General features: G+C 39.6%; 1 protein-coding gene across 1 annotated transcript in view; it reads left to right on the top strand.

Moving 5' to 3' along the window:
- Nucleotides 1–16,471, top strand: part of GPR133 (G protein-coupled receptor 133) — a 154,905-nt gene that overhangs the window by 72,544 nt on the left and 65,890 nt on the right. Inside the window, exons 14-15 of the mRNA XM_009697328.1 lie at nt 13,143–13,216; nt 15,151–15,274. Of these exons, the coding sequence (XP_009695630.1) occupies nt 13,143–13,216; nt 15,151–15,274 (198 nt within the window). The remainder of the gene's footprint in view (nt 1–13,142; nt 13,217–15,150; nt 15,275–16,471) is intronic.

The following is a 16,471-nucleotide window of genomic DNA, read 5'->3' as shown; positions in this document are numbered from 1 at the left end:
GCAGGAATGTTTCCAAAAATAACATGTTCAGCAGAAGAAAGAAATCTCCGTGCTGCATGGCATAAAGCATCCCTAACTATAACTCAGATGACACTGAAATAGTTGCTGTAATATTCTGAGACATTGTATTCCTAAAACTGAACCATCTTTCTTTTTAATAACTCTTAATCACAGTGGAACAGGAATATTGTGCCTTGTACCTACTTGAAGTCACTGCGAATTTCCCTAATAGGCTCAGTGGGAAAAGAATGGGTGCCTCTGAGCCCTATAAAGCTACTGTCATGCAGCAGTTTGCTGAAGGCTTTTGATTTTTGGTTTGTAATTTTTCTGATGTTCTATAGAATTATCCTAGTAAATTAAATTGTGCAGTCAGACATTTCTTTTGTGTATGATTATAATTTTATTAGATCTAGAAGCATTTCCCCTATTTATGTAATATATTTTAATTAAAGAAAAAACAAGAAAGGAAAAGATGCCAATTGATTTACAGGGTGCCTGTGTTACAGGAGCTTACTGGAATGTGGCACTCTGGTATGTTGCGTAACTACTGGCCACTGCATCTTGTCAAGATGCTTAAAAATCCGGGTTACCACACAGTGACATTTCACTGAAGTGTAAGAAAGAGAAAGGCAAGGCGTGCAGCATTTCCATTGAAGGGAGAACATAAGATTTCTCATTCTTTGCCCATTTTAAATTGTTGTACTAAGTAATTGACAAGCGAGCTTGGAGATTTTGCAAAGCTCTAATGACCATAGCTGCATTCCTCAAACCATTAGATCAGTTTCCAGAGGGACCCATTGCTGATTTCAAGAATCACGTGGAAAAACTGAGCTCCAGACAAACAGCACAAACTGGGAGCTGAGGAATTATGGGGGTATTCAAATTTATGGTAGAAGATGCCTTTATGTGGCACTTCATGATATGCCCAGATGAATCAACTGGCAGGCAGTAATATCTTATAGGGCTGCTTGTTCCTCTTCCTGAGCTTGCTGTAGTGCACCTTGGGTTTGCTTTGCCCACTTTTTTGTACAGCTGCACGCAACTCTTTTGGTTGAATGTTCATGTAAACTTTTAGCTGAGGCAAACGAGGAAAAGCTGGTGTCATTTGCAAAGTGGTGAAAGACAGAAAGTTTGAATGTACCCCTGCTTTGAAACTTTCATCCTGGTTATCTGGGAAAAAAACCCCCACCAACATATACTGAAAATTCAGAGCTCCAGCTTCTCAGGAGTGCTGTATTTATCATGCTTCTGAAAACACAGCCTTGAAGTTGCCTTTGTATTGTTTCTGCAGTCCCAAGGGCTCCCTGGCTGGCTGGCAGAGCAGTGTGCCCAGGCTTTCCGGCTCCTCTGCCAGCCCAGGCTGCCCAGTGCTCCAAGAAGTGCCGGAGGAGGGCGGCGGGCTGTGCCGGGCGCAGCAGCCTCTTGACACTATCCTTCTGTAGCACCGTTGCCATAGCAGGGCCAGGGGCCCTGGCTTAAATTAGTGTTGGCTATTTCTCTGTCACTGCCGTATCAGCAACAGTATCTTTATCTGCGTTATGTCTAGAGACATACACAAAGCTCCTCTAACTTCCATTTTCTCATCTGAAAAATGAACTCAATGGCTTAGTCTCATATTACTCAACTTTGTAGCTGGAGTTAATGGACCAGGCCTAATTCCAGACTGGTTCTCAATTCGTTGGATGTGGCTGATGCACAAATCAAATCGTTCTGGCACCCTGACGCTTCCTGTGAATGAAAAATGATGCTAAACTAAATAGTTGTGTGAATTTCATCCCCATTCATGCAACAGTCTAAAAGACAACTCGTATTTGGCAAACGTACAGGAATGGGAGAAAAGATTCAAATCAGAAGAAGAAAAATGTAAATGTTCTTGAGAGAGGGTTTTTTCCACAATGAAAAGGAAAAAGAACAAAAAAAGAAAAGGCAATGGAAACCCATGAGCTTAATCCTAGAAAGATCTAGTCAGGAGAGTGTAATATCTTAATGGGGTGTTGAGGTCTGAGAAATAGCCTTGCAAAAGGAGGTGTTGCATCTCTTTGCTACTCAAGAAGCATTACAGAAGGGTATTTTTGTCTCAAAATGAGGATTAGCTTTAGACCCAATCAGGTGCAGATCTGGGTTGTATCTGAACAGAGTAGTCCTGCTCCTGTCCTTGTCTCCTTTACTATCATTTCCTTGTCTCATTTATTGATTGTACTGCTTAAGACAGCAGCTGTAGCTTATTAATGTTATAGAAAACTTGTGGTTTTGTTGGAGTTACTTTCTTTTTTTTTTTCAGATCATTTTCACTCTGTGGCTGTATGTTTGCTAGAACTGGAACAAGTGAAGCAGTGGGCATGTATCTCCCCACCAGGGGTTTGGGGAGAGAAAAGTCAGGGGAAAAAAGCCCCCAGGTTCAGTGGGTACTTAAAGCTATTCAGATGATCCACGACTGTTATCTGAAAATGCCACAGTATTAGGCTGTGTGTGAAAACAGGCTTCTACACTGGTGAATGCAGACTTTAGCTGGATTCTCACCAGGCAAAGCATAGCAAGATACAGGAGTCATATTTTAGTCTGAGACATTACAGACTACATAGGTAGGATAATGAATGTGAAACAAAACATGTAGAGACAGGAAAGATCCTGTGAAAAGTCATGTGTGGAAAGTGAACTTGGGAATAAAACCAAGTGTTGTGAATCCAAGTGATTTTTGATTATACAGAATAAACATTCCCTTATCTCACCTAGTGGGCCTGGATATCTTAACCTTAAGCAAGCAGAAGTTTTTTGTAATATTTTCCAGTATGGTTACAGCAGTCTTATTGTAGAAGGACTGTGCACTCTATCTTTCTGAAAGTCTTTGTCATGAGATGTGGCATTGCAACTGGAATGTTTATTATACTCTGTTATTATTTATACTCCATCGCTTCCATTGACTGCCTGTCCCACCCCCTCCCCGGAGATTAGCAAAGTCAGGGAAAGGATAAATGATGATTAGCAGCTAGTCAAGGGATGTCAGAGCTGAAAGGGTCAATATAAAACAAAGGCTGCCACATATAATTCACAAAGAATGTGAGGTATTGCTTTTCAGGGGCAACATTTGCATGGCCAGGATTTTAATGAGAATGGGAAATGCTAACATATAAATCGAGTTTAGAAAAAAATATTAGTAACAAATGTACTGAGTGGTAAATATTTTTACCATTAAGCCTGGTACTCTGTTTCTAACCTAAACTATTAAAACTCCTCCTAAAGCTTTCATTAAATTATGTCTTCAAAACACCATTTAAAACATGGTCCTTTGTTTGGAAAGAAATGTTAACAAAGATGACTCTACAATTGCATTATGATGAACCAATTGAATATCTTACAAAATCTTGTTTTTTTCACTGTGCAATGCAGACCTGATCAAGCTCTCACTGAAGCTGACAAAGGGGCTTCTGACACCTGAAGAAGCTGGATTTTTTCCTTCAGAAATACAATTTTATTCATATTAGCATATCTATGTCATAAACTAGAGTCCCATTAAATTACCTGCTGTGCACACATAAAACAAAAGGATTTTTGATCTGTGCCTCGAAGACCTCGCTCCCTGGGTGCTCACTTAGCTCTTACTGCTTTGCTGTCACCTGTATTCCTCCACACCAAGGGTTGCTAAAGCCTTTGCTTATGCAGGTGTGTACATGGGAGACAGGACTGTGCTTCAGCTGGAACCCTGGGTAAAGCCTCACTGACCTAACTGGGCTCCCAAGGGACACTCAGGGAACCTTCCCCAGGATCGGCAGCCCTGGTCCCCTTGCCATATTCCTATTCCCATGGTGCCTTCTGTCTTTATCCTGCTTCATGGGCAATTTTTGACTGTATCAGACCTCTTGCATTCCCAGACTTCCAAAGTGACCCATTCCCAGAAGCTAATTTTGTCCTTGGAGGTGAAGGGCAGGGCACTGAAGTCTTTATAAATAAGATAAATGCATTATTCCAAATTATTCCGTAAACAGCCTGTTATTCCTGTTATTATCATGCAGTGTATATGAAATTTTAATGTTTCACTGCTCAAGGCTGTCAAAGTCCTTGTTCTCTTCCAAAATAAGGACAGAGACTTTGTTTGATCTTTATGTGGGAAAATTAGGACATCTTTGTGCTTCTTCTTTTTGTCTACTTAGAAAAGGTAATACATATTGATTCTTCACTTGGAAATCTATCTTGGGCTAACTACTATGTGCTCCTTTTGTGAAAAATTGCCTAAATAGTCTCTAAAGCCTCTTCATAATAAATATGAGTGAATATTGATTGATTCTTCCTATGACTTTCAGTCTTGTAGGAAACAGAGATGTTTGCTAATTCAGACTTAATTTGTATTTTGGCAAAAAAGTGCCAGTGAGACTTGGGTTGCTGTTGAGTTTTGTAGCTTCATGTTGGTTTTTAATTTGGTGCAACTTCTTGCTGTTGCCAGTGCTTGTTATTTGTAGATACCAATCTTTTGTTTTATGGGGTTTCAGTTTCAGCTGAGCTTTGTGAAATCTAGTTATCAAAAATCCAGGCATGTCTTGTTTGGGATATGGGTGACTGTACTGTGGAAATCGGAGCAAACACTCTCAGGCACTGACTGCCTGTCTGTCCCGCTGCCCTCCATGGGCAGTGCGGCACAACGGGCGAAGTGCCCAACTCGTATCCAGCTAATGCTGAGTCGTCCCAGTTTCTTGTTTCTGATTTAAATTCTCTCTGCTCCAGTAACATGGGGATTGCAAATCACAGCTGCAGTTTAAATGCTAAGTCTGAGTGTCTTGAGTGGTTCTCATCTGATGCAAATGTTTCTCTTCTTGAAAAAAAAAAAAAAGTCATTGGGAGGAAAAGTCCAAGCACTGTTTTGGAAACTAAGAATTGTGGAAGTATTACCTAATAGGAGAAGTATTCTTAAAACTGATTCTACTCTGTGCATCCCTTTAAGGGATTATGCTTTATGCCTGCCTTCTGGTCCCTATCACAGTTCTTGTCACTACCTAGATGTTGTTTCTTGTTACAGAGCTCTGCATGGGCCTGGATAGTTGTATGGCAAAGGGAAATATCTCTGCCTATGTCAAAATACTACAGGTGAATAGGAGGAAAAAAAGATTTGTTTACATCTTTCATTATGGTTCTGTTGGATTAGAAAACATCCGTTCTTAAATAGCCTTTTCATTATCAATCAGACTAGTTGTTTTCCTTTAGTAGAACTTTCACATGAGTTAAGAAAAATGGAGGAGATTAAGAAAGGGTGGATAGAAGGAACATCTGCTTCTTGTTTTAGAAAAGCAATACATTTTTAATATAGTAATGCAGAGTAGCAGAAAATGGCACAAGAAAAGGAAACAAAAAACCTTAACAAAAGACGCCATCATCTATTTCACTAAGCGGTTTTGGAAAGTTATCATGAACTTGTATCAGCATGACCACAAAATCTACTTTATTATGCTGATTGTAAGGGGGGTGGGGAAAAGCTGAAATGGTATTTCATTCATCTATCCAAAAAGGCCTGTAAGCTTCTAGCGGCTTACGTGACTAGAATTTTGCAAGGCTAGTGTATGGTTTGTACAGACAACTTTATAAGTATTTGACTTTATTTACATTAAAAATAGTGTTTTCAAGGAGCCTAGGAGTGCAGAAGCAGCATAAAGCAATACAGTATTGAAGCAGAGGAATGAACGTGGTAACCAGTTGCGTTCATAGCCAGCCTTGCCAAGTAGTATCTCACAAAATTACTTCCTGGAAGAACCCCAAATGCCCAGGTTTGGGGTAGTTTTGTATTTTTACCTTTGCTTCATCCATGCTCAAAGATTACTTTCAGCCTGGCCCATCTAACTCCTATGTGTTAAACCAGATCAGAGCATAAAAGTCATAAACGATATCTTGGTTAGGGGAGAATGGCTCCATGGGAGTTGGTGTTTACGGCCTCTTGGCAATCTCCACTTCAGGTAGGTCTACCAATGAAAATTGTTAGATTACCTTTTATTTATTTATTTGCCAGTCTGACCAACTCTTCTGGAGCCCTGACAATCAAGCTGGGTTTCTTCCTTTATCTGGTATGAAGTTCTGGGAGCTCTGAGTGTGTGCCAGATGGGAGGGGAGATGGCAAAAGTAGGAAAGCTGCTCTACAGGGCTTTGCAGTACATTGAAACAAAAGAAGTTTTTTTAAGCAATGAGTAACTGCTTCAACACAGGCACCTGTATTTTAAATTACCTGATTTAAATTAGATCTCTTTGGAGCCAGACTGCATTCATTAGTTTTGGAGAGGTAGTATCTTGTTGGAGGTTATACCCTGAGTCAGTTGGAGGCAAAGTGGAGTGTCCCAACAAGTTTGATGACCCTGGTCCTGCATAAACAATTCTGTCAATAACATGCAGGGAAGAAACAAGCTCTCACTTCCTCTCATTTGAATTGACTTGCTAAAACTCAGAGAGGTGAGAAAACATGTCTCAGGTGTTTCATAATCAGTGACTTTACACCCCTTAGTCCATCCTTAGATGTCTAAATCACGTGCAGATTTAGAGGCCTGTGTATGTGTAAATTTTTTTCTTACATAATATAACTGTTTAACTGTAAGGATATACCAAAATGATCTGACTGCTGTATTGCTAATTACTTAAATGAGACTATTTCTAGAGAGAGAATATTTATATTTTCACTTTGTCATTCTTTGGAACAGAACTGTACTTTAAGGGACATGAGTAATCATTTTTTCGCTTAAGCATCAAGGCAGCTTTTCATACAGATCATCAGTTCAATCCTGTGTTTATTGGTGCTCACATAAGGAAAGGCTGCTATGCTAAGCCTCATTTCTTACTGTCTGGCATTTAAAATTTTTAAACATCAAATATTTACTGATGTAATTTGGTTGCTGCCCAAATTGAATTTCAGAGGTCCTTATCCTGCAGTTTCTATTTGTGCATGCCTTCCAGTGAGTTCAACTCCATGCATCTCTAATGAAAATGAACCTTCTTCTTTCTGTGGCTATTTTTCAACCTTTCTGTGCTTTCCATTTATTACCATGATTTACAACAATATTGTGAGTATTATTAATTCAGATTACAGTCAATGGGAGTTTGGCATGGTTTTACACTGCAGTACTGCATCTTAAATAGTTTTGGCTTCCAAGCTGAAAGAATTTGGCATGCAACTACTTGTTTACAAATACATACAAAACACTCATCATGCCCATATGTACCCAGGCCAAAGAGAAAAAAAAAAAGGAAGAAATATATTGTTACATATTTGAGGTCTTTGAAATTGAGTAATGTATGAAAGCGTAGTCTGTAGAGGATATGTGGCTTAGTAAGACTGAATGAGGTACTTTGTGCTCAGAAATTCCTGATCCAGGCCTCAGTGCTGACCCACTGATGCTGTGCTGTGGTAACTGTCTGAGGCATCTACGTGAATGTAACTTCTATGTTTGGGTGGGAATTTTTTAGCTGTAAAATTAAAGAAAAGCCATTTAGGAACTGTGCATGTGTGTTTAGGGATTTTATAATTTTAACTCAAAGGTTGTAGTTAGTTTCCATTGCCAAAATTGCAGCTTTCCTCAAGCAGTTTGGAAGAAAGTGACTTTTATGCTATTTAGCACCCAAAATCAGAGAGAAGAGCTATTACTATTTTAACACTGTCATGACATTGCACCTACAGTACATTCAGCAATCACTGCCCCAGCTTTTCTAGGTGCCATGAAGCCTACCTGTGCTATAAGCGGGTAACTTAAAGCGGATCAAAGAGGCAAGCTGAAGAAAGATGAGCACCAAGCAATTGTTTCAAATTCTGTAGATTGTAACCAACTGTTTTACAGATGCACACTGCCTGACAGCCCTCACTGAGATCTGTCAGTGGTCAGATGTTGTCTTGGCAGCTGTTGGAGGAAGCCCCTTCCTCACGGCCATAAGAAAGATGGGATCCTGTTAAGAGAATGGCACTTTTATTTAATGGGATGTGGACTTGCTAGTCTGAGAAAAATAGCAAGGTCTTCTAATGCTGTACACATTCGGAAGTAATCAAATTTTTTTGCTCTGCACAATAATTTTTTTTAAGAAAAAAGTACCAGGATAATTTCCTCATCCATTCCTTCCTTCTTTTCTTTCTGTCTTTATAAAAATCCTATCTACTAAAGCAGCCAAGATATTTTTCAGTCTGTTGCTCATGGGTTTTTTCATTACTTTTTTTGTTCTCACACTGCTTGCCCAATACAGCAGCTGTGAAATGGAAAACTCAGAGAACTGGGGAAGACTATTCATGTAGCATTTGATTAACAGTATTTTTGCAGGAAATTGATACATCAACTATTTTTGACCTCAGGCAAAGGAAGGATCAAACTCAATCCATATTCAATTATATATGGCAACCTTTTCTAATTTCAGATGCCTTTATAGCCTCAGATATTTCTCTGTTTTTTTCCTTTGTATTGTTGCCTGTCACAGTCTTCCACCCTTTGTGATATCATGGGATTTTTTTTTTTTAACTATATGATTGTACCATTAAGAAATACGTTCAGTGAGCTTTCATGTTGACGCTGGGAGCCTACAGTGTTTTGCTCGTTGCTTCAGTGTGTGTTGGCGTAGCTCTGTTGACAGCAATAGAACAACTAAAGGTCTGGCTTTTACGCATAACACACTTTAATTCCCTATTCATAATCTAAATTCATTTTTGTACAATTTGTAATATTTTTTTATTACATATGCTAGTTACATCTTAGGGTGAATCAATCAAACAGACTCTAAATTAAAATAGTTGGGTGATCTAAGCCCAAGGTCTGTTGCAATGCAGTTTTCTCACAGCTTGGAAGAAAACAGCCAATATAGCCACTGTAGAAATAGGTGATTATTCTTTCTTTCTCTTTCTTTCTGTCTGTCTTTTTCCAGGGAACCAAGTAGATTAATGTACTTTAAAGTTTTAATTTTCAAAGTAATTAGGAGAAGTAGATCGTATAAGGTGGAAATGAAAATCAATAAAGTGTGTGGCCCTGGATAGGTCATGCTAACAGTCAGAATGTCACTATAAGGACAGGAAATCCTTAAATTAGAAGCATCGTTTTAGTCTCTAATTTAATCCATAAACCAGAATCAAAAGTGCTTTTGATTCATACATCTGTAAGACTATTTCAGTGGGGCTGTGAACTGCACAAAAGCCACAAGCATACTGACAAGAAGCTTGTTTGTCTTAGTGATTTTCTCACCTCCTTCAAAATGATCCATGGTATTCTTGGAGGTTGAGAAGTCAAGGCTTCAAAATCTCTGAATTAGACAAAATGCTGTATTTTGTAAAGAGAGACACGTGAACACCAAATTGAATTTAATAGGGTAAATTATCAACTACTTTGGACGAGAGGAAGTCAAACACCCAACACATTGGACGTGGAGCTACTGAGTTTAGATCAATGGCAGATCTGACCCACAGATTTTTCTTTCTTCACACTTGAGAAAAATACATATTGAATTAGAAGGTGCACGCCCTCCTCCCTTGGTGGCCACCACTATGTAGCTAAATACTTGCTTTTTAAATTTGGGGGCGGAGAGGAGAAACAAGCTAATCTCATAAAGGTTCACCCCACCCTCTGCTTGGCTCCTCTTCCTTGGCAAGCCTTCCCAGCAGCAGCTGGCTGACTGTTTTTCTTCTGCAACTGTGTTCATGACATTTCCTGCAACTGGGTTTTCCTGAAGGTTTCCAGCAGTCCTTTCAGCCCCTCACCCCCCTTTTTTGGCCTCTTCACCCACTAACCATGGCCTGGTGCCTAGTTCCCAGCAGTGTAAGTACCATAACCCCATCACACATCCATGCATATCCTCTGTATGCTCTCAACACATACAATGAGTTTCTGTGGTTTGCTTGAAAGTCTGACTAATGTACCGAGAGTCAATGGTTAGTATAAAGGATGCTGAACAGCCATGATATAAACAGAGACAGCCCTTCCTCAAGATACCTGCTCCATCAGGCAGACGTAGAGTTTGCACTGTTTCTCGGTGGCAAGAGGTTGCTTTCCTCTTTTAATGTAATCCCTTTTTGAAGAAGCTGCATGTACCCCTCTCCATGCGGAAGGACTGTTGTAAAGAACCTAGATTAGGGAGAACTGATGCACAGATCCTGGAGTACTTAGCATGCTGGTGCTTTCCCTCTCCACACTACTGAAAGCTGCATAAACTGTCCTTTCACAGGCTTTTATAAACATTCAAGTGACTTAATCTTTTAGTGTAAAAGCCTACTTGTACATTAAGCTTTCTGTTATCGATGTCATTAAATCAATATCCTCAGTGCTACAGGATCCAAGTCACATATAAGCTGTCACACAGTTTAGCTTAAGAAACGCAGTATTGAGGTACAGTTAGTTTGTTTTTCATAGATTAGAGAGTACTTTGAAGTAGAGCTGTTGAAGATCAGAGAGGGTTTATTCCTCATTGTAGCCAGTTTCTTGTATGTTGAGGAGCTTTCTATTCTAATGATGATTTTGTTGCAGAACTCCAACATGGTCTGAGAAGATGAGTATTTTATGCAGTTATCATGAATGGCACTGAAAAGCCTTGCGAGGCCTATGTTGTGTGTGTTAAAACATGAGACATATTCTTTAAGAGAAGTAAATAGGCAAATTGGGATGGACTCTTCTTGTATACACATTATTTATCTATTCTTTTTCCATGTGGGTACTCACACAATTCCGACCAGCTCAGAGACTGTATAGCCTCACTTGGTGTAGTTCTTTGTCTAATGAGTGACACCTGTGTTTAGAGTTAAAGATGGAGAAAACCAATAATTTTTCCCTTCCCAGAGATACTTAATTAAGGGCAAAACATACATCTGGGATTTATTTGTGTGAAAAGATACACGACCGAAGTACTATGGCTTCTTCCAACCTGACCCTGTGGTGCCCTTTCCATTTCGTGTATTAAGAATCAAGATTTATCTAGAGATGTCTTACAAATCAGACATGACAGTTATTGTACGATCTTAGCTGTTATTACAGCAGATCTTTCCCTCTCTTTTTTTTTAGCCACCGTTTGCCTGTCATAGAAGTGATTTGTAATACAAGCTGACTAGATTCTTTCAGTTGCTTACTTCAGGAAAGCTATAGACATGATGGACATAACATTATACAGCATAATGGGCAAACATTATGCTACATGCCCTTGCTGCCGGTAAAACAGAATGAACTCTGCCAACAAAACTCTAAATTAACTGAAGTTGCAGAAGGCAGTTTTCCAGCCGTGGGTTATGGATCATTAGTTGCCTGCAGTTTCTGAACCAGTGCTCTTCAAGAGTACTCTGAGGGGCAAGAGGTGGGATTAACAGAAGGAAGCAATTTCTGAAAGACACTCCATGTTTCATAGGTGGTTTGTGATTTGGAAGGTGTGCAGGACTCCTGCTCTTGCTAAAGCTGAGGCTTATGGTGGAGCACTTTCTGAAAAGAGCAGGAAGTTCAGAATTGATGGATCTGCCAGGGAACGTACCGGTTTGATCCTGAAGCCTTGCATGGGCCCTTCACAAGGCAACCAGCGATGGGGAAGGGCTTTCACAGATAAGGAAGGACTCCTCTGTATTAATTAATGTCATATAGTTGGTTTTTGTACACCTCTCTCACCACAGCTGGAAAGAAAGTGGCATGAGCAGATTGGGCGTTATATCTGTGAGGTATTTCCTGGTGATGAGGGATGTGAATCTTGTCCCATTATCACTTCCCGGTCTGGCACACTTGTGAGAGTGTGAGGTTTTACCATTCGCTTTGCTCCCCTCGTAGAAAAAGGCTACAGGATGTCACCAGAGTCAAAGGGGAAAATAGAGATCCTCGGTAGATCAGTGGTAGTCTTTCCTCTTCACAAAACTCTTTTTCTGTGAGTACCTGACCTGCAATCTCAGTTGTTTCTATGATGAAGTCTTAGGGAAAACAGGGTGAGTCAAGGAACAAGAAATTTGGCCTGGGGATGTTGCTCAAGCGGATAAGAAAATTTCATTTATATTATCCAGACATGTGAGTTAAGAAGAAGTAAATGGCCTTATCTACAGCATAGCTACTTGAAGTGTGTGGAAATCCAGTATGAATGTATGAGTGTCCTGGGTTAGGCAGAAATGCTTTATTATCGCTAGTAAGGAGGGAACTGTGTTACCTTGTGCCTGACACTCCTTGCTGGGCTTGTGGGAGAGGAGAAGGAAAATTGCATCAGGGACTTCTTGTACTTGGTTGAGTTTCAGCATGATGAGGCAGTGGGGGGTTTTTGCCTTCTTTCTTTAAAACAAGGAAAGCAGTACTTGATTATCTTTCGGCTTGACAGCATAATTGTTTTGCAATAATCCAAGGGCTGTTAATTCACCAGTGATTTGTTTATGTTGAAGACTCTTGTAATTAAAAAATTACCTTAAGGTAGAGTCTAACACAATGTGGACTTTGGGCATTTATACATTAGAAGGGGTTGAATAGATCCTGGAAACCCTCTAGTTTGCATATTTTGTCTATAACGAACTATTACTTCACTGCAATATAATTTGAATTATTTTGTCATGAAACTGGTGTAACAGAGTGGAGAATGGAGTCTCAAGGCTTCCTGAATGGACGAGATTGAGTTAGTGGCTAAATCTGTTTATGGAAGATAGAAATAATGTCAATATAATGCTAAAGTGTGTTAAAATAAAATCTTGAATTATGGCATTCATCTTTCAGTTTGATTGTATGTTTTAAAATAATCACTATTGAGGAAAGAAAATGTCTGTGAGTTGGTCATTGTAATGCACATATTTCAGTGTTATTAATCCTAAAATGTGAGATTTTTATTACCCAATGAGAATGAAACCCAACAAAGACAAATATATGCTGAAGAATAACGCCCCAATCCTGCAAAAATTAACACATATATTTGTATTTATATACAATAAATAATCCTGGTTTGCTATTTACTTAAATGGGACACAGTTTTCTCACTCAAAGTGACATGACTTTAATCCCAGTGTGTAAAATTAAGCCTGAATACCAGCCTTTGCATGTTTGGAGTTTGTGTTAAAGCTATGAAGAGTGACAAAATTTGCTTTCAGTTATGGTGTGTTAATCTAGAATAAGTCTATCGAAGTTATTATAGCAATGAGAATTTAAAGTAGTTGAATAGTGGAATTTAGTCCTTTTTAAACATTCCTTCAGGTTTTATATTTTTTTTCCTTGCAGACTCCCAGACAATACAGCCAAGCATTAAACAAGAGTAACAGAGTTCATCTTTACTGTGCATTTCTGGACTATAGGTATGTTACGTAATTTCAAATTCTTTAACTTGGTTTACTTAAATTACACTTAGTTTCTGATGCTATGTATTACCTATATTCTTTTTATTCTCTTTCATTCATGGAAATAGTTAAAGAAATGGAGCCACTGCTTACAAAACCCACACTCCGATAGTGGCTTCTTACCATAAATAGGAGACTTGTTATTCACAGACCCTATGTTAAGTAGGTAATTGAAAGACTGAAAAATTTTGGAATCAAAACTTCAGACTGATACAAATCGTGCTTATCTTGGTTTATGAGTATGTCCACTTGGGCAGATGCTTGGATGTTTTAAGATGGCAAACCTCCAGCAGAGACATTGTTTTCACTGGATCTGTGCCTGTGTCACAACATCATGTGAGATCAGTATTTCAGAGCTGTGAATTTTGGCCAATGCATGGAATGGAGAAATATTATGTCCCTGAATGCAAATTAGAATGAAAAGGAAATAAATATCACCTTAAATTTCACTCAAAAAACAGGAACTATGGAAAAGCAGTAGCTATTTTTTTCAGCTCTGAATATATTTCATCTGGTTTTGGTTTCCAAACATGCTGCTCTTACTGAATTAATTGAGAAAGAATACAAATACTGAATTTTTAATTTCGTGGGGATCAACAGTTTTTGAGCCGTAACACTATAAGCCCGATTGATGTACAAATGGCCTACAATGCTGTGATCTCTTCTATCCGGCATGCACATGGGAAGGTCACTGTAATTGTTTTATTGAAGTTGTGTTTCAAGTATGTTGAACTCTCCCAGCTGTTGGCAGTTACTTGTTGTTATGGTTACTCACAAATTACAATAAATTAGAAACAGATTTTATTGAAGCGAATTAATATGATTGGGGCATTGTTCCTGTACTGTTTTCCATTGGGGCTTGGGCCCTTGAGGCTTTCCCTTAGGATAGAAACTGAAATATAAAATCTGTCCTTCCAAATGACTTTTATTTGTGTCAAGATGGTCTTATTCCCTAGTGCATGGTAGTTAAAGAATAAGCAATTGGTTTCTGACCTACAACAGACTCTCTTTGAGAACTGAAGGAGGTCCCAAAGGACAGAGGAAGGGTGAGGTAATACCTATCTTTAAAATAACCACCAAGAAAAATACAAATCACTCAGTCTAGCTTCAAGACCCAGAATAATATCAAAAGAAATAAATGGTTAAGAAGCAGGCAGTTTGGGTGAGTGACCCACGGTGTCTGAGCCCATGGAGCCCCCCGAGATGTGTGGCTGTGCCTTCCATGTCCCCACTCCACTGCAGGGCTGTGGTAGCACAGGGCTTTCTGGGTTTCTCCGGCTCTACGAAGAAGCAAACTCATGAGGATCACTTTCCTGCTCAGCCCTGGGACCAGGGCACACAGCCAGCCCAGCCACATCCTCAGTGGAGCAGGAGCTGCTCTTGCTGCACCTGAAGATGAAATGACAAAAACCAGTTGATGTGGATGGCTCACTAGAAATCATGCTCAGTCGGTCTGAACTGACAGGATGAGTGGGACAGTGGATAAGGGAGAGGCTGCAAAGAAGATAGACTGACTTTTTTGAGTTTTGCAAGATTATTGACTTGTCTGATACTATAGTTCTCAGAATATAGAAATTTGTATCTAGGTGAAATGCCATAAATGAGTTGCACAATGTAAAGAAAAAATGTAGTTATCGTTCCTTGGTTATAAAACTGGGAAGAAATCTCTACAGACATTCCTGTAGGGGTCTGATCTGGGCCCTGTTCTGGTCAATATTTTCCTTAACTATTTTCATGATGGAACTGAGAAGACACTAGCAGTGTTTGTGGATGCTCCAACCTGAGACAGCTTTCAAACCTTTTTTATCTCCTGTATAGTACAATGCATGACAAATTAACCTCATAAGATGCATTTTGATAGAGATTATGTTCCATTTTTGTGTGCTTTGCAGCAATGGAACTGGTGTTTGGTCTAATGAAGGTTGTGTGCGTGAGAGTGGGGACCTCAACTACTCAGTGTGTCTTTGTAACCACCTCACTAACTTCGCCATTCTGATGCAAGTGGTGCCGCTGAAGGTGAGATTAAGCAAAGGAGTAAATCTGCCTGTTAAAAATGAAGCATAAATACATCAGTTGCATCCTCACACCACTTCATTAAGTGATTGGAACTGGGCTCATTTTTGCCCAACTTGGACTTATTCCACATCTTGCTTTCTGGGATGATGTTTTAATGCTTTTTGACCATATTTAGTTTTTAAAACTTCTGGGAACTGAAATGAAGCATGAAATGAAACACATTTGTGGTAGGTGGGAATTTTATTTACTTTATTCTCATCCTTTTGCCATGATTTCTTAAAGTACTAGGCAGGAAAATCAGTAGAGGATATTTAACAGATGACCCTGGCTTTTATGATTCTTTTCCCAGAGAGAGACAGCTGAGATGTGGCTGTTTAAGGGTTTTGGTAACTAGTCTTGTGGAATATGAACAGCTGAGCTTGAGCTCACATGTGAAGCAAGCTCTACTGCCAGCTGGCCCTTACCATTGGCTCTGCCAGCTTTCCAAGTGCCTCCCCACTGCTGTTTCTTCACCTTGTTGCCAAGCAGGGGCTTGTATAGAAAGAGCATGAGAAAGAAAATGATGCTTTGGAGTTGGGAGTGAACCCCTTATGTATAGTTTTCTCTATGCTCAGTTCCTTTGTCCAAAGAGTTATCAAGCAAGCCTCTTTTCAGTTGGAATATTACACTTTCCATTTACCCAGGACCTTATGCTTGCTATTCATACTCATCGTTGCCTTCAGATGACCCCTTGACGGCAGGTGCGTTGCTCTCCTCACTAGACGGGTTCTTCTCTTCATGGTACCTTACAATGTCTTGAGATTTCCTCAGAGATGGAGCAGAGAGTCCGCTCCTTGCAGGTGAAGTGCTGGTTTGTGCCTGCTGAAGGACTCCCTCTGCAAAATTCAGCACCAGGCAAGGTCAGCCCCATCCTGGCCCTTAGCAGACAAACAGACAGCAGTGCTGTGAGCAGGAGTAATATGTTCTTACTGCTTTATTTGAGTGTACTACTCTCAGGGAGGATCCAATGGAGGCAGTGATGAAGCCCTGCTCCGACAACCTTTGGTTATTAAATAATGAATGTATAACAGAAGTGATTTACAAATCATATATTTAAAGAAATGTATACTAATTGTCTGTCAAATTTATACTCTCTGGCACATTCTCAGTTTTCTACAGACGCCATCCTAATAATACGAATTAACAGACTGAAGAAGA

Source organism: Cariama cristata, unplaced genomic scaffold (assembly GCF_000690535.1).
Source record: "Cariama cristata isolate BGI_N322 unplaced genomic scaffold, ASM69053v1 scaffold4983, whole genome shotgun sequence".
Lineage (NCBI taxonomy): Eukaryota > Metazoa > Chordata > Aves > Cariamiformes > Cariamidae > Cariama > Cariama cristata.
This window is presented reverse-complemented; position numbering and strand designations above follow the sequence as displayed.